At 37.3% G+C, this 23289-nt stretch overlaps 1 protein-coding gene across 1 annotated transcript in view; it reads left to right on the plus strand.

Moving 5' to 3' along the window:
* Positions 1–658: 658 nt before the first annotated feature.
* Positions 659–23289, plus strand: part of DEPDC7 (DEP domain containing 7) — a 67728-nt gene continuing 45097 nt past the window's right edge. Inside the window, exons 1-3 of the mRNA XM_053720409.1 lie at positions 659–796; positions 4823–5225; positions 22573–22703. Coding sequence (XP_053576384.1) covers positions 724–796; positions 4823–5225; positions 22573–22703 — 607 coding nt within the window. The 5' untranslated portion in view covers positions 659–723. The remainder of the gene's footprint in view (positions 797–4822; positions 5226–22572; positions 22704–23289) is intronic.

Genomic DNA, 23289 nt, shown 5'->3' on the forward strand with positions numbered 1-23289 from the left:
TTTAGAAACAGGCAGAAATTTAGAGGTTTAAATGTTATAAAGTATATTAATCTAGCAATGTTGGTTGTGCAAAGCTGGGGAATGGGTGGTAAAGGTGTTATTTATCTTTTTTAACAATAACAATTTTAGTGTAGGCTCCCTTTTGTTGTTTATTTAAGATGGGAAATGGGTAATAAGGGGATTATCTATCTTTTTTAAACAATAAACATTCTGGTGTAGACTGTCCCTAGTGCATGTAACATGTTGGCACTGTCTGCCTTCCTTGTCTTTATGTTACCCCTGTTTAGTGCTGCAGCATCCATTGGTGCATTACAAATAAACATAATAGTAGTTAGGGTTCCGCACCAGCATGTGATTGTAAAAACAGGGGATAAACCCACTTTTCAGAGATAAATTGTATTGTATAATCTATTTTTATGTTTTCTTTCTAACTTATTTATTATTGTATTAATTTGTCATTTTTAACATAAATAATAATTTGTTAACAGACAGAAACTGCGGTGCCACGCTGAGTGATTCTGTTAGTAGGGGGGTGACACGATTATACCTAGCTAAGAGTAACGGGATATTCCCAGAGTGCAGCCTGTCAATCACTCCGCACTACCAGCGCGCGTGGAAGGGTATCCAGTGACATGTGACGTCACAAGTACCGCCCAGTCTGGAGTAGAAGAGCGGAGTCTTCAAGCTGCTGGAGGATCAGTCAGGTAGCGAGAGGAGTGCGGGATGGCTACTGTGCGGGAGAAAGCGGTAGCCCTAAACTTGTGCGGGACCTACAGCCCCATGCAGCGACCTCCAGGTACGAAGCATACTGCAGTATCGCTAGACACATGAGGTTGGGTGCGTGGCTTTATTTTTGGGCTACTAACCACTGGCTCATTGTATGACTTGAAAAGCTCAGAATACGGTGGCGACCATATACTCAATGATGGGTTAGTTTCATATCTGTCACTATGCTGGACCCCTGGGGTATATATGTTATATAGATACGTGTCGTCTGCTATAGACATCAGTGTATGGGGGTATAGATGTCTATAGCAGACCGTATGTGTGTGTGTATATGTATATGTATATATATATATGTGTGTGTATATATATATATATATATACACACACACCAACAGTGGTTATATAGGCATCAGTGTATCGGGTATATATGGTATATAGATACATGTGTGGTCTGCTATAGGCATTAGTATATGGGGGTATATAGATACATGTGTCGTCTGCTATAGACATCAGTGTATGGGGGTATAGATGTCTATAGCAGACCGTGTATGTATGTATATATATATATATATATATATATATATATATATATATATATATATACACACACCAACAGTGGTTATACATGTGTGGTCTGCTATAGGCATCAGTATATGGGGGTATATAGATACATGTGTGGTCTGCTATAGGCATCAGTATATGGGGGTATATAGATACATGTGTGGTCTGCTATAGGCATCAGTATATGGGGGTATATAGATACATGTGTGGTCTGCTATAGGCATCAGTATATGGGGGTATATAGATACATGTGTGGTCTGCTATAGGCATCAGTATATGGGGGTATATAGATACATGTGTGGTCTGCTATAGGCATCAGTATATGGGGGTATATAGATACATGTGTGGTCTGCTATAGGCATCAGTATATGGGGTATATAGATACATGTGTGGTCTGCTATAGGCATCAGTATATGGGGGTATATAGATACATGTGTGGTCTGCTATAGGCATCAGTATATGGGGGTATATAGATACATGTGTGGTCTGCTATAGGCATCAGTATATGGGGGTATATAGATACATGTGTGGTCTGCTATCGGCATTAGTGTATGGGGCTATAGCGAATGATACTGAGGTACACTAACAGTGTTAGGGTAGGTGGGCTGTGAGATGCCCTCTTTCCTCAGCTGGTTGGCATTGGAGCAGCCTAGGTGTTTGATTTCAGTTCCAGCTTTTGGTACCTTCCTATAGATCTGTCTGTTCTGCGGTGTATTTGAACATTGAGTTCTTTAAACGACCTATCAGGTTTCATAGCCTGAGATATATCCCCTGTGATCCCCACTCTGGGTGTTGAGCACTTTTCACTACATATCTGTGTGACCTCTAATAATCTGCAACAAAAACCTACAATAACATTAAACCAAACCCATAGTTCCTGTGTTTGCACCATCTGGTTTTCCTGGAATGGGTATTGTTAGTTGGTACTGGTGTGTGATTTTTAGGAACACACATACTTTATTGATGTCATCCTCGTGAGTTCTGTTTACATATTTGTTGAGTTAATCTCTCAGCCTTCCCATAGTGATTATTCAATTACTAACTGCTGTGAGTAGCCGTCCATGCATTTAGTTCATATGTAAGTATGTGCTTATCGATCAGACTTTGTTATTGTTATTTTAGGTTCTGTTTTCTTATGGTGCCAGCCTTGCTGGCTGTTACCTTTTTTGTCATGACCATACTATTTTTTTTTTATTACCTTTTCCCTATAAATTGTTAGGTTACATTTCCATAACAAGGTTTCTGTGAGTTTCCAGGGTGCATTTACAATCTACTAAAAATTTGATTGGGGATTTTTTGTTTTTTTGTAAATGTAGACTCCAAATACCCCATATACCTTGTTTAAATATGCTCCACTGTATTTGTGCCTGGTATGAATAAGGCTTTCTTAAAGGGACATAAAACGCAAAAAAAATTCTTTCATGATTTGGATAGGATATACAATTTTAAGCATCTTTCCAATTTACTTCTGCTATCAAATTTTCTTCATTCTCTTGTTATCCTTTGCTGAAGGAACAGCATTGCACTACTAGCAGCTAGCTGAACACATCTAGTTAGCCAATCAAAAGAGAAAAATGTGTGCAGGCACCAATCAGCAGTTAGCTCCCACTAGTGTAAGATATGTGCCTATTTTTCAACAAGGGATACAAAGAGAACGAAGCACATTTAAAAATAGAAGTGAATTTAAAAGTGTCTTAAAATGACTTGCTCTATCTGAATCATGGAAGTTGTTTAATTTTTACTTTCTAATTTGGGGCACTTAATTGTCTAGTTCTGTTTCCAATGTTCAAAAGTGTTTTTGAAAAGGGTGATATGAACTGATAACCTTGTTCAAGGTATTGCAACAATCTAAGGAATGCAGAAATCTAGTATGATTACCAGAGGGACACAGAATTGCACAGGTAAAACAGAGATAAAGGTATTTATTACAGTATAACCTTTGATCGATGTGGAAGTCCAATGTTACCTGCTCTGTCAATGACGAAAAATCTGCTATAAATCTATATCTTCTAGTAATTCGTTTTTTTAAACTTATACTATCATGTTTGACCCCTACATTTAATTTGATTTTTTTAAATGTATTTATTAATAAATCATAGGTCATACATTTGCTAAACACATTTGTAAATGTCCTCCTTAAAATTAAGTTGATCGTTTTGCAAGTAGCCTATTTCCATGTAAACATTCTGAAGTTTTACCCTGATTCCAAGTTTACCAGTTTATTCGCCTTTCCAAAAGCAGAATGTTTTGCACATAGCGCACAGACAGAAACAATTATGTGAGATTTACAACAAACTGTTCTGAACTGTGCTTGGGAAACACAGAACAGGGAACACCAGTTTTATACTAGCAAAAATGTTTTTTATGCAAACACTAATCCTTTGTGACACTGTCGCTCACTCTGTTTATCACATAAACATTTTATGAATCTGTAACCTTGGGAGGGAAAATATTTTAAAGCCGATTTTAAATAAGTCCGTATATATAGTTTGTTGGGTGAGTAGATAGCTTATAAAATAGGTCAGTTTGTCTGAAAACCTACAGCTCACCTACATTCCAAAACCTTAGCAAAGCTTTAGTATTTGTCATACACAAGTGACACTAGTCTGTCGTGGGTGGGTGTGGTGTTTTTTTTTTTTTTTTAAAAAGTGTGTGTATACACGCCACTAAACACATTAGAATAGCTTAACCAATAAATGCATAATAAAGACAATGTAAAAGCACTTGGTGTGACTTTAAAGTGAGGGTAAACCCAAGCGTAAAACAAACACTAGGATTTACCATCACTAAAAATATAAGGTTTCTCTCAGTTTTTGTAAAAAAACGATGTTAAACTCACCCTATTTGTATAGAAAGTAGATCACTAACACAGCACTTCAATGAGGTGACGTTTCCACCTTTAGACCAATAACTTTGCGTACCAACTGACATTGGAGAAATCGCTGTCGTTGGCGGCACGGATTCACTGTTAGCGATCTACTTTCCTTACAGATAGGATGAGTTTAACATGTGTTTTGTATAAAAAAACAAACGATAAACTGTTTAGTGATGGTAAATCCTAGCATTTGTTATACGCTTGTATTTACCATCACTTTAAAATTGGATGCTTATTTTATTTTCTAACAAATTTCAGTTAATTGCATATTTGCCTTCCTACTTCATTATGTAGCATCAGCCAGTCACAAAATGCATATGTATATTCTGTGTGCTCTTGCTTGGTATAAGCTGGTGTCTCAGAAAGTAAGCCTATAAAAAGATTGTGCATATTTTAGATAATATAAGTAAATGGGGAAAGCTGCTTAAAAGTACACTATCTATTGAGTCATGAGTTTAATTTTGACTTCCTTTAACAGACTAGAACCCCCCATGCCATCTGATATCCCTATAGTATTTTTACAGTTCTTATCTATTGATGTAGTCTTTTTAAAACAAATAATTGTTCTTCATGCAAACCCCTTCAGTGTATTTGAGTCTTCTGCATTCATTGTAATAGTGACCGCTTTAATTTTTTTTTTTTTTTTTTTTTTCTCACCAGGTGCGACGTTGGGTCACAAACCGTTCAGGGCTACATATATTTGGACTAGTATCATCCATGCTCTTCATACACAGGTGGAGGTGAAGAAAAGGAGGCTTCACCTGAAGTCTCACCATGACTGTTTTGTTGGTTCTGAGGCTGTGGACGTTGTGTTTGCCCACTTGGTGCAGCACAAATACTTTGGGGACAATGACATTCCACGATCCAAAGTGGTGCGTGTGTGCCAAGCCCTGATGGACTGCAAAGTGTTTGAGCCAGTGGTGACTTGTTATGTTTTTGGAAAAGAGAAGAAACGTTCCTCTTTTGAGGATAGTAGCTGTAGCCTGTACAGGTTTTCAAATAGCCACTCTGTTGGTCGAGTAGAGAATGGAAATGGACGTTGTTCTCCGCAGGTCTGTGCCAGGTCAGTGTCTCCATTATACATCTGGTTTAAGTTTTGGGTTAATGGTACGTAAAAATGGTAAGATCATGACAGATATTTACAGTGCTCTCCCCAGGACCTTTTTTTAATGGGTGCACCACCTGGCTAAATTTACTGACCACCTGTCTAAAATGTTTAGCAAATATTAATGTAAAATGTTTTATAGCACAAATTAAATTCTCAGTAAATTATGCAATTATTTGTGTGCTTTGGCTAGCAGAAAAGTGACCGTATAATGCTGATCCCACCTGGCCACTTCAGAATATAGATATGAGGAGACCGCACACCCTAGTATAGCAATCCACAGAGTGAGCTTACCATGCCCATAACACTTGAAGAAAAGCAAATCCTCCAGCTGCTTGTAACTTTTAAAATACTTAATTTTTTTTCACAGCAGTGAATGTTTCGGGCTTACACTTAGCCCTTACTCATGCTGGTAAATTTATCTGTGGACAACGGTTATACATTCACTTAGACTGTAAGCTCCTGCCATCACTGACAGTAGACTCACTTAAGACCTAAGAATTATCCATGAGCAAGCTCATATCTCATTTTAAATTTCCACGCAGACACTTTCCTTTTAGTTTATTCTGCTTCAATCTTGCTACTTATTCGCTGTGAAGCCAAGTAACTCTGCTCATGCTATGCTTGCGTGTGTACATATCTGCAGGGGATATGAATTCTTTCCTACATGTTGGTCCCAACATTGATGAAACCTGTAATCTAAATCAATAGTATATTGTCTGTTTCCGGTTCTGGCAGTTCTTCTAGTCTTTTGAGGCCTTGGGGGTTTTAATATAAACACTAGTGTTTGTAAACTAGGTTCTAATTCTCAGTTTCACACTAGGCAAATGCTACCATTTATGAATGTTATAAATTGCAGGTTGTCTGTTTTTTAAGAATGAAGAGGCAACTAAATTATAATGGTGATAGGTGAGCTTTAATTAGCTGAGCTTTTTTATATCTATCTATTCTATTCTAATCTATCTATTCTAATCTAGCCTGTTGAGGGTACAAATGCTGCTTCAAAAAAAAAGTGCGTTCTGCTTTTAGTAAGTGAGCCGGGCATGTTTTTGTTAACTTCCAAATAAACCTTTTTTAATTTAAACTTCATGTAAAACCTTTTTTTTAACTTATTAAATAGTGCTTTATGTCCATTTTAACTGTGTGTATAAAGATATTGCTTTAAATTAAATCTAAAGGGTGCAAATTTGTTATTGGCTAAATCATTACAGCTCAGGTAAATGAGACCCCTTGTTTGTAAGCAGAGAGAATGCAAGGTCTCCTGTCCCTAGAAGATATGGGTGATCTTTGTACAAACTGCAATTACCTGCAGAAGATAAACTGTTTGACTTGAGGGGGGGGGGGTAGCAATATTGTAGCCTTTATCTTCCCCCTCACCCTCCTTAGTATGACCCTCAGGGAGCTAGCTGAGCACATCTCACGAGCCAGTGACAAGAAGCATATCTGTGTATCCATTAATTAACCAGCTCAATCCCTGCACTGCTGCTCCTGAGCATATGTGGATATTCTTTTCAGCAAGGGATTCCGAGAGAACAAAGTAAACTTTATATATAAATAAATGGGAAAACTCAGTTAAAATTTGAACATTTTTAAAGTTTAATTGTGATGTTGCCTTTTAAAATATTTGACTTCAAGTTTTTAATACTCTCCCTTACAGCTACAATAGGCACCTGGCATTAACAAATGTGGTGTTTTAACATCGGGGCTCAGAGTCCCCGTTTTCCTCTGATCTTCTTAATTTAATTTTTACTTTATGCTTTTTCTTTTTTCAGATAAAACGTGCAATTTTTTTTATAAACTTTTTTTTAATTTGCTTCTATTTAATTTTGCTTTGTACTCTTGACATCCTTTTGTTCTAAAATCATACCTAGGTAGGCTCATGAGTTAGCTAGTGATTGTTGCCTAAACCTATATGCCTCATTGGCTTACACAATGACTTTAGCTAGCTCCCATTGTCTTTTGCAGCTCCTCCAACAAATGACACAAACAGAATGAAGTAAATGTGACAATATAAGAAATTTCAAAAATTTTATATCCTATCAGTCATTAAATAAACACATTTAGGGTTTCATCTATGTATTAAATATTGTAGGTATCTACATTTTGAAGAGCTGGGTGAGTGTAAAAATGGCATACTGTGGTTTTTTGGTGTGTGTATTTTTACTTCCATTATTTGTTTAGTCTCTTTATTTGCACACTTTCTGAGGCACCAGCTACTATAAAATATCTGCAAAAGTTCAGTATATACATGAGTCTGTGATTGGTGGTTGTCGCATGATACTGGGGCTAGTAAAATGTCTCCCCTTGCATTTTAATGAGCAGTAGATTTTTTTTTTTTTTATTTTTTTTTTTAAAAGTGCTATTGCATTCTCTTTATTGTGTACTAGTTGATTGTGCACTGCTACCGTTTAACCAGTTAAATTCTATTTGTACAAAAAAAATGGTAAGCCACATCAAAAGAAGAGATCCACGTATGAGGGAAGTCGGTAATGAAGTTTATTGAATATGGTATACAAACTTACAGGGCTGCACAGGCTAACAAGCAAACTATAGCCTACGCGTTTCGTTCCGTAAGGTACTTCGTCAGGTATAGGTTACTTCCTCTACAGGCAGTCTTAAATAGCCAGCAAATTACTTTGATACACATTGATGCAGCTTTTTTAAACAGCCTCCAATATTAACAGAGCTACTTTATATGATTTGGTTGATTCTTCTACAAAAAAAAATGGTATTGGCTTGAGAATTTTCCCTTCACATTCTGCTTAGAAGCAAGTAACTGGATACTGCACTGTTTTATAGGAAATCTGGTTACTCATTTACTTTTAAAGTGATGGTAAATCCTAGCGTTTTTGAAACGCTAGGATTTACCATTGGAACAAATGCAGGGGGCATTGATGAAGTATAAAATACTTCATGCTGAAAGCACCTTTATTTGTTCCAAGCGATCGCTGCACTGAGCTGCTAAGGCAGGACGCCATCTTCGCTATTTGGCTCAGAGGTGACATGTCCACCTCTTAGCCAATAGCCGTGTGGGAAATCCAGATTTGCCATCACTTTAATATTGCATAAAATAAATGTACCTTTTATGTTTGTTGCCCCTGGAGGTGAAGCAAATAAACTTTTCAGCCTTGGACTATTACCTAAGGCTCTGTTTTGATTTTATTTCATGAGGTGACACCTACGCAGGATGTCCTTTTAATTTAGCAGTGGCCCTAATCTTTGCCTGTAGAATCAATTAAAAAAATTCCCTATACATGAAGCAACTCTGCCCTACAGGAAGTGTTCTAAACTTTATTATAATGTAGATTCATAAACCAACTAGTCTACTAGTATGATCCTTGCAAACTATGATAGTTACTAGAAGTAATTTAAAGGATGAAACTGGTTGTAAGCACCAGGCACATGGTTAGGCCATTACTTGTGCTGGGAATTTTTTGACATCGTTGCTCTTCTCAGGGGACCACAGATCAGGTGCTAACAATCTGGAAACTGGTATTGGAGGATATCGATAATTGTGGGAGCACATAATACCATTAGAACCAGCAAAGTACTTACTGTGCACATGTAAGAATCTAAAAGGGGGTGTCAATTTAAAGGGACATGAAACCCAATTTCCCCCCCCCCCCCCACGATTTAGATGGAACATTCAACTTTACAATTTTTGCTCCTTTAATTCTCTTTTTGTATCCTTTGTCTTAAAGTATATCTAGGTAGGCTCAGAGGCTGGGAGCTAGCTGCTTATTGGTGGCTGCACGTTTGTGCATCATTTCATTGGCTTACTGATGTGTTCAGCTAGCTCCCAGTAGTTCCTTGCTGTTCCTTCAAGCAAGAGAAAACCAATAGAATAAAGCAACATTGAAAACCACTTTCCAATTTGCTTCTATTATCAAACGGCTGCTATATCTGAATCATGAAAGAAATGTTGGGTTTCATGTCCTCTTTAAAGGGACACTGAACCCAAATTTTTTCTTTTATGATACAGAGAGTCTGCAATTTTAAGCAACTTTCTAATTTACTCCTATTAGCAAATTGTCATCATTCTCTTGGTATCTTTATTTGAAAAGCAAGAATGTAAGTTTAGATGCCAGCCCATTTTTGGTGAACAACCTGGGTTCTTGCTGTTTGGTGGATAAATTCACCCACCAATAAACAAGTGCTGTCCAGTGTACTGAACCAAAAAATAGCTTAGATGCCTTTTTATAAATAAAGATAGCAAGAGAACAAAGAATATTTGAAAATAGGAGTAAATTAGGAAGTCGCTTAAAATTGCATGCTTAACCCCTTAATGACACACGACGTACAGGGTATGTCACACACAAACTGGTCTTTAAAGACCAACTACGTACCCTGTACGTCAGGGATTTAAAGCGGCTGGAATCGATCCTGATTGCTTCCAGCCGCTTTCAAGGTATTGCTGTGATTCCTTGATATTGAGGCATCACTGCAATACCTTTTTTTCCAAGACTGATGCAGAGAGCGATGGTGCCGATTGTTAGTTTGTGGGAGCAGCTACGGGGAGGCGGGTGGGCGGCCCATTGCTACCCAGCATCCGGTTCCTGTATGTGCAATGTACACGCCGGGAGTGTGCAGGGGGTGCGTGTGCAGCAACCACTACCACCAATGTAATTGAATGGGAAGGAGGGAGAGGGGAAAAATTAGGATCTGGGAGAGAGGGGGGGGCAGCTACACTACAGAAAAATGTAAATTGTTGTTCCAAGATTTTTTTTTTCTTGAGGCAAACTGGTTACTGACAGCTGCCACTACCAAAAGTTGGCAGCAAATAGGTAGGGGGGGGGGGGGGGTTAGAGACCTGTTTGGGGGGGGGGATCAGGGAGGTGGGGGGGTCGTCATCACAGCTGAACAGATAATTATTGTTATTGTCAGGTGGGAGGCTGATCTCTGCACTAAAGCTAAAATAACCCTGTCACTGCTGGGCATAATACAAGTGTGGTATGCAGTGGCATTTAGCGGCCTTCTAATTACCAAAAAGTAATGCCATAACTGTCTGCTATTTCTGAACAAAGGGGATCTCAGAGAAGCATTTACAACCATTTGTGCCATAATTTCACAAGTTATAAATTTGTGTGAAAAAGTGAACGATTTGTTTTCATTTGGCGGTGAAATGGTGGCATGAAATATACCAAAGTGGGCCTAGATCAATACTTTGGGTTGTCTACTAAAATAAAATATATACATGTCAAGGGCTATTCAGGGATTCCTGACAGATATCTGTGTTACAATGTAACTGCTATTTCCAAACCATTCCCCCCCCCAAAAAAATTTTTTAGCTAAAGTGCTACTTGTAATTATTGCCCTATAACTTGCAAAGAACATGTAAGTATTGGGTATTTCTAAACTCGGGACACAATTTAGAAACTAATTAGCATGGGTGTTTTTTGGTGGTTGTAGATGTAACAGATTTGGGGGGTCAAAGTTAGAAAAAGTGTGGGGGGGTTGCGCCCCCTTTTTTTCCCTATCATATTTTATAATAAAAAAAAATGATGGTAAATTATAAGATGATGAAAATGGTATCTTTAGAAAGTCTAGTTTATGGCAAGAAAAACGTGTGTGTGGGTACAGTAAATGAGAGAGAGGAAAAATACAGCTAAACACAAACCCAGCAGAAATGTAAAAATATCCTTAAAGGGACAGTCAAGTATAAATTAAACTTTCATTATTCAGATAGGACTTTTAATTTTAATCAACTTTCCAATTTACTTTTATCATCAAATTTGCTTTTTTCTCTTGGTATTCTTAGTTTAAACTAAACATAGGTAAGCTCATATGCTGATTTCTAAGCCTTTGAGGGCTGCCTCTTATCACATGCTTTTTAAATTCCTTTTCAACACAGAGACAAAGTACACGTGGGCCATATAGATAACACTGTGTTCAGACACAGAGGGTTATTTAAAGGGACAGTTTACTCAAAAATTTTCTCCCCTTTAATTTGTTCCCAATGATCCACTTTACCTGCTGGAGTGTATTAAATTGTTTACAAGTAGATCCTTTACCCTTATATTGGCATTTGAAATAGTTGATTTAGCATGTGGTATCCCCACCTATTCTGAAAGTTTGTGGCCGCAGGTCCCAGCTATAGATAAGCTTTGTAAACACAGCCAGCAGAGGAAATTATACTCCCAGTGGGATATAGCAGAGATAAGGTAATATAATGTTGATTTTCCATTGTTCTCTCCAAGTACTGGTGATTGTTTTATGGACAGATATAAGATTAAGAAACATGTTTATGTACACAATGTGATACAGTAATGAGATCTGATTATACCTTCAAATCACAAAATCAGAGCTTTAATATTCACAAATAAACCTTAAAAAGCTAATTTTCATAATTTTTTTTTTTTTTTTTTTTTTACTCAGCAGATGGTAAAAAAAGCAATTGTAAACACATTAAGGTAAAACTATTTTACAGTATACTGTCCCTTTAAGATCTAGCACAAAACAATGCTAAATGCAAGACAATAGAAAATAACAAGTCAGTCATGTGATCAGGAGGCTGGAAGAAGGTTCCTAGATAAAAGGTAATCACAGAGGTAAAAAGTATATTAATATATCTGTTGGTTTTGCAAAACTGGGGAATGGGTAATAAAGGGATTATCTATCTTTTAAAACAATAACAGTTCTATGGTAGACTGTCCCTTTAAAGGTACACTGAACACAAATTTTTACTTTGGTGATTCAGAGCATGCAATTTTAAGCAACTTTCTAATTTTACTCCTATTTGTCTTGGTTTTCTGGTTATCTTTATTTGAAAAAGAAACATTTAAACTTACATTCTTGTATTTCAAATAAAGATAACAGTATTTTGAAAAATTGGAGTAAATTAGTAAGTTGCTTTAAATTGCATACTTTATCTGAATCACGAAAGGAAAAATCTGGGTTCAGTGTCTTAAACTATTTATTTATTTTTTTTAAAGTTCTTACCCACCCCCAATATTTAACTAACTTTAAAAAATGCATCCACACATTATCAGGCTAAGCTTTCCTTTTGAATACATTATTTTAGGAACAATGGTGCACTAATGTGTATGTGTTAACACATTGAGCATCTAGCCCATTTCAGTATATATTATGTTAACGGGACAAACTCATACTTTCACACACATTCTAGAAACTTTCAATAATAAAAATGTATTCTTTCATGTAATTAGCAAGAGTCCATGAGCTAGTGACGTATGGGATATACATTCCTACCAGGAGGGGCAAAGTTTCCCAAACCTTAAAATGCCTATAAATACACCCCTCACCACACCCACAATTCAGTTTTACAAACTTTGCCTCCTATGGAGGTGGTGAAGTAAGTTTGTGCTAGATTCTACGTTGATATGCGCTCCGCAGCAAGTTGGAGCCCGGTTTTCCTCTCAGCGTGCAGTGAATGTCAGAGGGATGTGAGGAGAGTATTGCCTATTTGAATGCAATGATCTCCTTCTACGGGGTCTATTTCATAGGTTCTCTGTTATCGGTCGTAGAGATTCATCTCTTACCTCCCTTTTCAGATCGACGATATACTCATATATATATATATATATATATATATATATATATATATATATATATATATATATATATATATATATATATATATATATATATATATATATATATATATATATATATATATATATATATATATATATATATATATATATATATCATTACCTCTGCTGATTTTCGTTTCAGTACTGGTTTGGCTTTCTACAAACATGTAGATGAGTGTCCTGGGGTAAGTAAATCTTTTTTTCTGTGACACTCTAAGCTATGGTTGGGCACTTTTATATAAAGTTCTAAATATATGTATTCAAACATTTATTTGCCTTGACTCAGGATGTTCAACATTCCTTATTTTCAGACAGTCAGTTTCATACTTGGGTTAAATGCAATCATTTTTTCTTACCTTAAAAAATTTGACTCTTTTTCCCTGTGGGCTGTTAGGCTCGCGGGGGCTGAAAATGCTTCATTTTATTGCGTCATTCTTGGCGCGGACTTTTTTGGCGCAAATTTTTTTTTCTGTTTCCGGCGTCATACGTGTCGCCGGAAGTTGCGTCATTTTTTGACTTTTTTTGCGTCAAAAGCGTCGGCGTTCCGGATGTGGCGTCATTTTTGGCGCCAAAAGCATTTAGGCGCCAAATAATGTGGGCGTTATTTAAGTCTCATTATTTATTGCTTCTGGTTGCTAGAAGCTTGTTCTCTGGCATTTTTTTCCCATTCCTGAAACTGTGATTTAAGGAATTTGATCAATTTTGCTTTATATGTTTTTTCTTTTACATATTGCAAGATGTTCAACGTTGTAACTGAGTCAGAAGATACTTCAGGAAAATCGCTGCCCAGTGCTGGAGCTACCAAGCTAAGTGTATCTGCTATAAACTTTTGGTATCTGTTTCTCCAGCTGTTGTTTGTATTGCATGTCATGACAAACTTATTAATGCAGATAAAATTTCCTTTAGTACTGTTACATTACCTGTTGCTGTTCCGTCAACATCTAATTTTCAGAGTGTTCCTGATAACATAAGAGATTTTATTTTTTAAATCCATTAAGAAGGCTATGTCTGTTATTTCTCCTTCTGGTATACATAAAAGTCTTTTAAAACTTCTCTTTTTTGCAGATGAATTTTTAAATGAACATCATCATTCTGATACTGATAATGGTTCTTCTGGTTCAGAGGTTTCTGTCTCAGAGGTTGATGCTGATAAATCTTTGTATTTGTTCAAGATGGAATTTATTCGTTCTTTACTTAAAGAAGTATTAATTGCATTAGAAATAGAGGATTCAGTCCTCTTGATACTAAATCTAAACGTTTAAATAAGGTTTTTAAATCTCCTGTAGTTATTCCAGAAGTATTTTCTCTCCCTGATGCTATTTCTGAAGTAATTTCCAGGGAATGGAATAATTTGGGTAATTCATTTACTCCTTCTAAACGTTTAAGCAATTATATCCTGTGCCATCTGACAGATTAGAGTTTTGGGACAAAATCTCTAAGGTTAATGGGGCTGTCTCTACTCCTGCTAAACGTACTACTATTCCTATGGCAGATAGTACTTCATTTAAGGATCCTTTAGATAAGAAAATTGTATCCTTTCTAAGAAAAGCTTACTTATGTTCAGGTAATCTTCTTAGACCTGCTATATTTTTAGCGGATGTTGCTGAAGCTTTAGCGCAACAAATAACAGATCATAATTTTATAGCATTATTATTATTCTATAACATGCTAATAATTTTATTTGTGATACCATCTTTTGATATCATTAGAGTTGATGTCAGGTATGTCTCTAGCTATTTTAGCTAGAAAAGCTTTATGGCTTAAAACTTTGCTATCCCTTTCTTTCCAGGGTAATAAATTATTCGATTTTCAGTTGGATTCTATTTTCTCAACTGTTACTGGAGGGAAGGGAACTTTTTTACCAAAGGATAAAAAATCTAAGGTAAATTTAGGTCTAATAATCATTTTCGTTCCTTTCCTCACAACAAGGAACAAAAGCCTGGTCCTTCATCCTCAGGAGCGGTATCAGTTTGGAAACCTTTTCCAGTTTGGAATATATCCAAGCCTTATAGAAACCTATAGCCAGCTCCTAAATACCCATGAAGGTGCGGCCCTCATTCCAGCTCAGCTGGTATGGGGCAGTTTATGTTTTCTTCAAGAAAATTTGGATCAATTCCGTTCACAATCTCTGGTTTCAGAACATTGTTTCAGAAAGGTACAGAATTGGCTTCAAGTTAAGGCCTCCTGCAAAGAGATTTTTTTTCTTTCCCGTGTCCCAGTAAACACAGCAAAGAATCAGCATTTCTGAAATGTGTTTCAGATCTAGAGTTGGCTGGAGTAATTATGCCAGTTCCAGTTCTGGAACAGGGGCTGGGGTTTTATTCTATCTCTTCATTGTACCAAAGAAGGTTAATTCCTTCAGACCAGTTCCGGATCTATCTATATTGAATCGTTATGTAAGGATACCAACATTCAAGATGGTAACTGTAGGACTATCCTGCCTTTTGTTTAGCAAGGGCATTATATGTCTACAATAGATTTACAGGATGTATATCTGCATATTCCGATTCATCCAGATCACTTTTAGTTTCTGAGATTCTCTTTTTAGACAAGCATTACCAGTTTTTGTGCTCTACCGTTTGGCCTAGCGTCAGCTCCAAGAATTTTTTTCAAAGGTTCTCGGTGCCCTTCTGTCTGTAATCAGAGAACAGGGTTTTGGTATTTCCTTATTTGGACGATATCTTGGTACTTGCTCAGTCTTCACATTTTCGCAGAATCTCATACGAATCGACTTGTGTTGTTTCTTCAAGATCATGGTTGGAGGATCAATTTACCATTCAGTTTATTGTTTCCTCAGACAAGGGTAACCTTTTTAGGTTTCCAGATAGATTCAGTGTCTATGACTTTGTCCTTGTCAGATAAGAGAAATTTAACATTGATATCAGCTTGTCAAAACCTTCAGTCACAATCATTCCCTTTGGTAGCCTTATGCATGGAAATTTTAGGTCTTAGGACTGCCGCATCAGATGCGATCTCCTTTGCTCGTTTTCACATGTGACCTCTTCAGCTCTGTATGCTGAACCAGTGGTGCAGGGATTACACAAAGATATCTCAATTAATATCTTTAAACCGATTATACGACACTCTCTGACATGGTGGACAGTTCACCATCGTTTAGTTCAGGGGGCTTCTTTGTTCTTCCGACCTGGACTATAATCTCAACAGATGCAAGTCTTAAAGGTTGGGGAGCTGTGTGGGGGTCTCTGACGGCACAAGGGGTTTGGGAATCTCAGGAGGTGAGATTACCGATCAATATTTTGAACTCTGTGCAATTTTCAGAGCTCTTCAGTCTTGGCCTCTTCTGAAGAGAGAGCTGTTCATTTGTTTTCAGATAGACAATGTCACAGCTGTGGCATACATCAATCATCAAGGAGGGACTCACAGTCCTCTGGCTATGAAAGAAGTATCTCGAATTTTGGTTGTGGAATCCAGCTCCTGTCTAATCTCTGCGGTTCATATCCCAGGTATAGACAATTGGGAAGCGGATTATCTCAGTCGCCAAACGTTGCATCCGGGCGAATGGTCTCTTCACCCAGAGGTATTTCTTCAGATTGTTCAAATGTGGGAACTCCCAGAAATAGATCTGATGGCTTCTCATCTAAACAAGAAACTTCCCTGGTATCTGTCCAGATCCCGGGATCCTCGGGCGGAAGCAGTGGATACATTATCACTTCCTTGGAAGTATCGTCCTGCCTATATCTTTCTGCCTCTAGTTCTTCTTCCAAGAGTATTTTCCAAGATTCTAAAGGAATGCTCGTTTGTCCTGCTATTAGCTCCAGCATGGCCTCACAGGTTTTGGTATGCGGATCTTGTCCGGATGGCCTCTTGCCAGTTGTGGACTCTTCCGTTAAGACCAGACTTTCTGTCGCAAGGTCCTTTTTTCCATCAGGATCTTAAATCCTTAAATTTTAAGGTATGGAGTTTGAACGCTTGATTCTTGGTCAAAGAAGGTTTCTCTGACTCTGTGATTAATACTATGTGATAGGCTCATAAATCTGTATCTAGAGAGATATATTATAGAGTCTGGAAGACTTATATTTCTTAGTGTCTTTCTCATCATTTTTTCTTGGCATTCTTTTTGAATACCGAGAATTTTTCCGTTTCTTCAGGATGGTTTAGATAAAGGTTTGTCCGCAAGTTCCTTGAAAGGATAAATCTCTGCTCTTTCTGTTCTTTTTTCACAGAAGGATTGCTAATCTTCCTGATATTTCATTGTTTTGTACAAGCTTTGGTTCGTATAAAACCTGTCATTAAGTCAATTTCTCCTCCTTGGAGTTTTGAACCCATGCATTCTTTGATCGTTATATTACTTTCTTGGAAAGTTTTGTTTCTTTTGGCCATCTCTTCTGCCAGAAGAGTCTCTGAATTATCTGCTCTTTCTTGTGAGTCTCCTTTTCTGATTTTTCATCAGGATGAGGCAGTGCTGCGAACTACTTTTGAATTTTTTTACCTAAGGTTGTGAATTCTAACAACCTTAGTAGAGAAATTGTGGTTCCTTCATTATGTCCTAATCCTATGAATTCTAAGGAGAAATCATTGCATTCTTTGGATGCTGTTAGAGCTTTGTATTATTATGTTTAAGCTACTAAGTCTTTCCGAAAGACTTCTAGTCTATTTGTCATCTTTTCCGGTTCTAGAAAAGGCCAGAAAGCTTCTGCCATTTCTTTGGCATCTTGGTTGAAATCTTTATTTCATCATGCCTATGTCGAGTCGGGTAAAATTCCGCCTCGAAGGATTACAGCTCATTCTACTAGGTAAGTTTCTACTTCCTGGGCTTTTAGGAATGAAGCTTCGATTGATCAGATTTGCAAAGCAGCAACTTGGTCCTCTTTGCATACATTTTCTAAATTCTACCATTTTGATGTGTTCTTCTTCTGAAGCAGTTTTTGGTAGAAAAGTACTTCAGGCAGTGGTTTCAGTTTGAATCTTCTGCTTATGTTTTTCATTAAACTTTATTTTGGGTGTGGATTATTTTCAGCAGGAATTGGCTGTCTTTATTTTATCCCTCCCTCTCTAGTGACTCTTGAGTGGAAAGATCCACATCTTGGGTAGTCATTATCCCATACGTCACTAGCTCATGGACTCTTGCTAATTACATGAAAGAAAACATAATTTATGTAAGAACTTACCTGATAAATTCATTTCTTTCATATTAGCAAGAGTCCATGAGGCCCGCCCTTTTTTGTGGTGGTTATGATTTTTGTATAAAGCACAATTATTCCAATTCCTTATTTTATATGCTTTCGCACTTTTTTCTTATCACCCCACTTCTTGGCTATTCGTTAAACTGAATTGTGGGTGTGGTGAGGGGTGTATTTATAGGCATTTTAAGGTTTGGGAAACTTTGCCCCTCCTGGTAGGAATGTATATCCCATACGTCACTAGCTCATGGACTCTTGCTAATATGAAAAATGAATTTATCAGGTAAGTTCTTACATAAATTATGTTGTTTTTTTTTTAAAAAAAAAAAAAAAAAAAATTATTAAAGGGACACTGAACCCATTTTTTTTTTTTTTTTCTTTTGTGATTCCGATAGAGCATGACATTTTTAAGCAACTTTCTAATTTACTCCTATTATCAAATTATCTTTATTCTCTTGGTATCTTTATTTGAAATGTAAGTTTAGATGCCGGCCCATTTTTTGGTGAAAAACCTGGGTTGTTCTTGCTGATTGGTGGATAAATTCATCCACCAATAAAAAAAGTGCTGTCAAGAGTTATGAACCAAAAACAAGCTTAGATGCCTTCTCTTTCAAATAAAGATAGCAAGAGAACGAAGAACAATTGATGATAGGAGTAAATTAGAAAGTTGCTTAACCCCTTAATGACCACAGCACTTTTCCATTTTCTGTCCGTTTGGGACCAAGGCTATTTTTACATTTCTGTGTTTGTGTTTAGCTGTAATTTTCCTCTTACTCATTTACTGTACCCACACATTATATACCGTTTTTCTCGCCATTAAATGGACTTTCTAAAGATACCATTACTTTCATCATATCTTATAATTTACTATAAAAAAATTATAAAGTATGAGGAAAAATTAAAAAAAAAAAAAACACTTTTTCTAACTTTGACCCCCAAAATCTGTTACACATCTACAACCACCAAAAAACACCTATGCTAAATAGTTTCTAAATTTTGTCCTGAGTTTAGAAATACCCAATGTTTACATGTTCTTTGCTTTTTTTGCAAGTTATAGGGCCATAAATACAAATAGCACTTTGCTATTTCCAAACCATTTTTTTTTTTTTTCAAAATTAGCGCTAGTTACATTAGAACACTGATATCTGTCAGGAATCACTGAATATCCATTGACATGTATATATTTTTTGTTAGAAGACATCCCAAAGTATTGATCTAGGCCCATTTTGGTATATTTCATGCCACCATTTCACTGCCAAATGCGATCAAATAAAAAAAAAATTGTTCACTTTTCACAAATTGTAAATAATTTCAGTGAGAAACCTAAAGTTTGTGAAACAAACAGCTTGTGCAATTATGGCACAAATGGTTGTAAATTCTTCTCTGGGATCCCCTTTGTTCAGAAATGGCAGACTTATATGGCTTTGGTGTTGCTTTTTGGTAATTAGAAGGCTGCTAAATGCCACTGCGCACCACGCGTGTATTATGCCCAGCAGTGAAGGGGTTAATTAGGGAGCATGTAGGGAGCTTTTTGGAGTAATTTTAGCTTTATTGTAGTGTACAACCCCAAGTATTGATCTAGGCCCATTTTGGTATATTTCATGCCACCATTTCACCGCCAAATGCGATCAAATTAAAAAAAAAACGTTAAATTTTTCACAATTTTAGGTTTCTCACTGAAATCATTTACAAACCGCTTGTGTAGTTATGGCACAAATGGTTGTAAATGCTTCTCTGGGATCCCCTTTGTTCAGAAATAGCAGACATATATGGCTTTGGCGTTGCTTTTTGGTATTTAGAAGGCCGCTAAATGCCGCTATGCATCACACGTGTATTATGGCTAGCATTGAAGGGGTTAAGTAGCTTGCAGGGTTAATATTAGATTTATTGTAGAGCTCAGCCTCCCACCTGAAACATCAGACCCCCTGATCCCTCCCTAACAGCTCTCTTCCCTCCCCCACAATTGTCCCCGCCATCTTAAGTACTGGCAGAAAGTCTGCCAGTACTAAAATAAAAGCTATATATTTTTTAAGCATATTTACATATGCTGCTGTGTACGATCCCCCGCTTAGCCCCCAACCTCACTGATCCCCCCCCCAAACAGCTCTATAACCCTCCCACTCTAACTTAATGGGCGCCATCTTGGGTACTGGCAGCTGTCTGCCAGTACCCAGTTTAGAAGAAAAAATGTTTTTGTTTTTAATTTTGTAAGCTTTTCTGTAGTGTAGCTTCCCCCCACCCCTCCACGATCTCTCTTTGTGCTTTTGCACAAACAAGATTAGGCCACTTATTACTTAAAAAAATTTCCGTAGTGTAGCGGTTCCCACCCGCTCCCGCCCCATGCACACGCCTGCCACCCTCCGTGCACGCCCCCCGACGGTCCCGCCCCCCCTTGACGTCACACAGCACACCGATGGCCGCCCACCCGCCTCCCAAGTCAGCTCCCACCCACCAACGATACCGGCCATCGATGTCCGGTGCAGAGAGGGCCACAGAGTGGCTCTCTCTGCATCGGATGGCCATGTAAGGTTATTGCAGGATGCCTCCATATCGAGGCATCACTGCAATAACCAGAAAGCAGCTGGAAGCGAGCAGGATCGCTTCCAGCTGCTTTCCACACCGAGGACGTGCAGGGTACGTCCTCAGGCGTTAACTGCCTTTTTTTTTTTTTTTTTTTTTTTTTGAGGACGTACCCTGCACGTCCTCGGTCATTAAGGGGTTAAAATTGCATGCTCTGTCTGAATCGCAAAATAAAAAAAATTGGGTTCAGTATCCCTATAACAAACCAGAAGTTTGTCTTTGCACACTGGATGGTTAAGGACCACAGGAACAATAGTTAGATGAAAATAGTTTTTCTCTTAATACATGGCTCAACAAACCCAGTAACAAGGTTGCCCCTGGCTCCTAGAATTTTACCTCTGATTTGTGGATCCCTGTCTTAAAGCATCTCCAATTACTTGTTATACCAGCTGCTGAGTGTAAAAAAAGCAGCTTATTTGTGTATATGAAATGGCTTCTTTAAAACCACAACTCATTATGTGATAAACTTGCAGGTAAAATCAGATCTCATTATCATCACTTTCTGTACACACATGCTTTATCTTATGTATGTCTATATACCAAAGCCCTATATTTAGAGAGAACAATGGAACATTTTATATTTTATTCCTCATCTCTCCTATACCCCACTCAGTGTCATTTCTTCTACTTGATGTGTTTACATAGCTTGTCAATAGCCTATACTTAAAAGGGAAAGTCTAGTCAAAATGTAATTAAACTTTCATGATTCAGGTAGGACAAACAACTTTCCAATTTACTTTTATAATCAAATTTGCTTTGTTTTCTTTTTTGAAAGACCTTGGAAGGCTCATATTCTAACGTCTAAGCCCTTGAAGGCCACCTCTTATTTGAATGCATATTACAGGTTTTTCACAGCTAGAGGGCATCGGTTCATGTGTGTCATATAGATAACATTGTGCTCACTCCTGTGGAGTTACTTATGAGAGTGCCCTGATTGGCTAAAATGCAAGTCTGTCAAACTGATATAAGGGGGCAGTCTGCAGAGGCTTTGATACAAAGTAATCAGAGGTAAAATGTTAAAGGGACACTGTACCCAAAAAAATTATTTCGTGATTCAGATTGAGCATGACATTTTAAGCAACTTTCTAATTTACTCCTATTATCAAATTTTCTTCATTCTCTTGGTATCTTTATTTGAAATGCAAGAATGTAAGTTTAGATGCCGGCCCATTTTTGGTGAACAGCCTGGGTTGTCTTGCTGATTGGTGGATAAATTCATCCACCAATAAAAAAGTGCTGTCCAGAGTACTGAAACCAAAAAAAAGCTTAGATGCCTTCTTTTTCAAATAATGATAGCAAGAGAACGAAGAAAAATTGATAATAGGAGTAAATTAGAAAGTTGCTTAAAATTGCATGCTCTTTCTGAATTACAAAAAAGAAAATTTGGGTACAGTGTCCCTTTAATATAAGTGTGGAACTGGGGAATGGGTAATAAAGAGGTTATCTGTTTTTAGACCATAAAAATTCTGGAGTAGACTGTCCCTTTTTAAACTTGCATGCTCTATCTGAATCATGAAAGATGCATTTTGGCTTTCATATCGCTTTAATCCACTTTTTAATTTACTTATCTATTCTTGAAAAGCAGGGATGTATGCTTAGGAGCCTGCCCTATATGGCAGCAGATGTGCAAGAATGTTATTCATTTGCAAGAGCACTAGATGACCGCACTATTTCCTGCCATGTAGTGTCCAGATGCCTACCTAGGTACTGTGTCGCTTTAACACATCATGGGAACAATGCAAATTTGATAATCGAAGTAAATTGTTGCTGGTCTTTCTATGGGGATGACTTTCAATAGCTATTTTAGCAAGCCTGCAGGAGGCGGGGTCCAATAGTGTTCTTGTGGTAAGTCGTGGTTAAGGGGAGAAAAATGTAGGGTAAACTGTCCCTTCTAGTTTAAAAGAATGGACTTGTTAAGAAATATTGTTTCATTTGTATTTTAATATTTTTCTGTTATTACAAAATGCCTGTTACAAGCTGCCCTGCGCTTATAGTAACTGAGCATTCATTCATTTTTGTTAACATGGACAGACATGAACAGAATGTGGGATTCAATTCAGCCCCTCTTCAATCAAAAAGCTTAGAAGATCTTTGGGCCAACCTCAGTCTAACTCCTGCAGATCCAACACACATACCTGTTGCTTCAGATCTACCTCCTAAAGGTAAGTACCTGCATGAAACCCATTTTAGCAATATACATTCCATTGCAAGTGTGGGTTGTTGTATAAGGACTGTTGCACTTGACAAAAATAAAATCTAATTTCTAATCATGATTTTTGTTAAAGGTACAGTAAACACCTTGTGTTGCTATAGAATAACATTGGCCAATCTAAATGTTTTGGTATTTAAACAAATTAACATTTGCCTCATTTGGAGGAGCCAATCTGTGATTGAGTCTATAGTAAGTGGCAATCCTTGTCAGCTGTGAGGTGCATTGTTTTTGCATTTCTTATCTGCCAATCAGGGAAGTGTGTCTATAGAAGGGTTATTTGGCAAAAGTCCGCAGTGTAGTTTTTCAGTAGTGAGAATTTGAAAAAAAATGTATTGCTAAATTACACACAGGGTGCAAAAACGATAATATACATTGCAAAGTTGTTTTTGTTATCTAAAAAAATTCTGTTTACAGTCTTTAGAGGGATTCTATTGGTGCCTATCACTGTTTAGTGTTAGTTCAGGTGCTTTTGTTGCATGAACTGTAACCGGTTTTGTTTGGGTTCTACACACTGTTTCTTGGTGGGGCATTGACAC

The sequence above is a fragment of the Bombina bombina genome, chromosome 7 (assembly GCF_027579735.1).
Source record: "Bombina bombina isolate aBomBom1 chromosome 7, aBomBom1.pri, whole genome shotgun sequence".
In the NCBI taxonomy this organism is placed as follows: domain Eukaryota; kingdom Metazoa; phylum Chordata; class Amphibia; order Anura; family Bombinatoridae; genus Bombina; species Bombina bombina.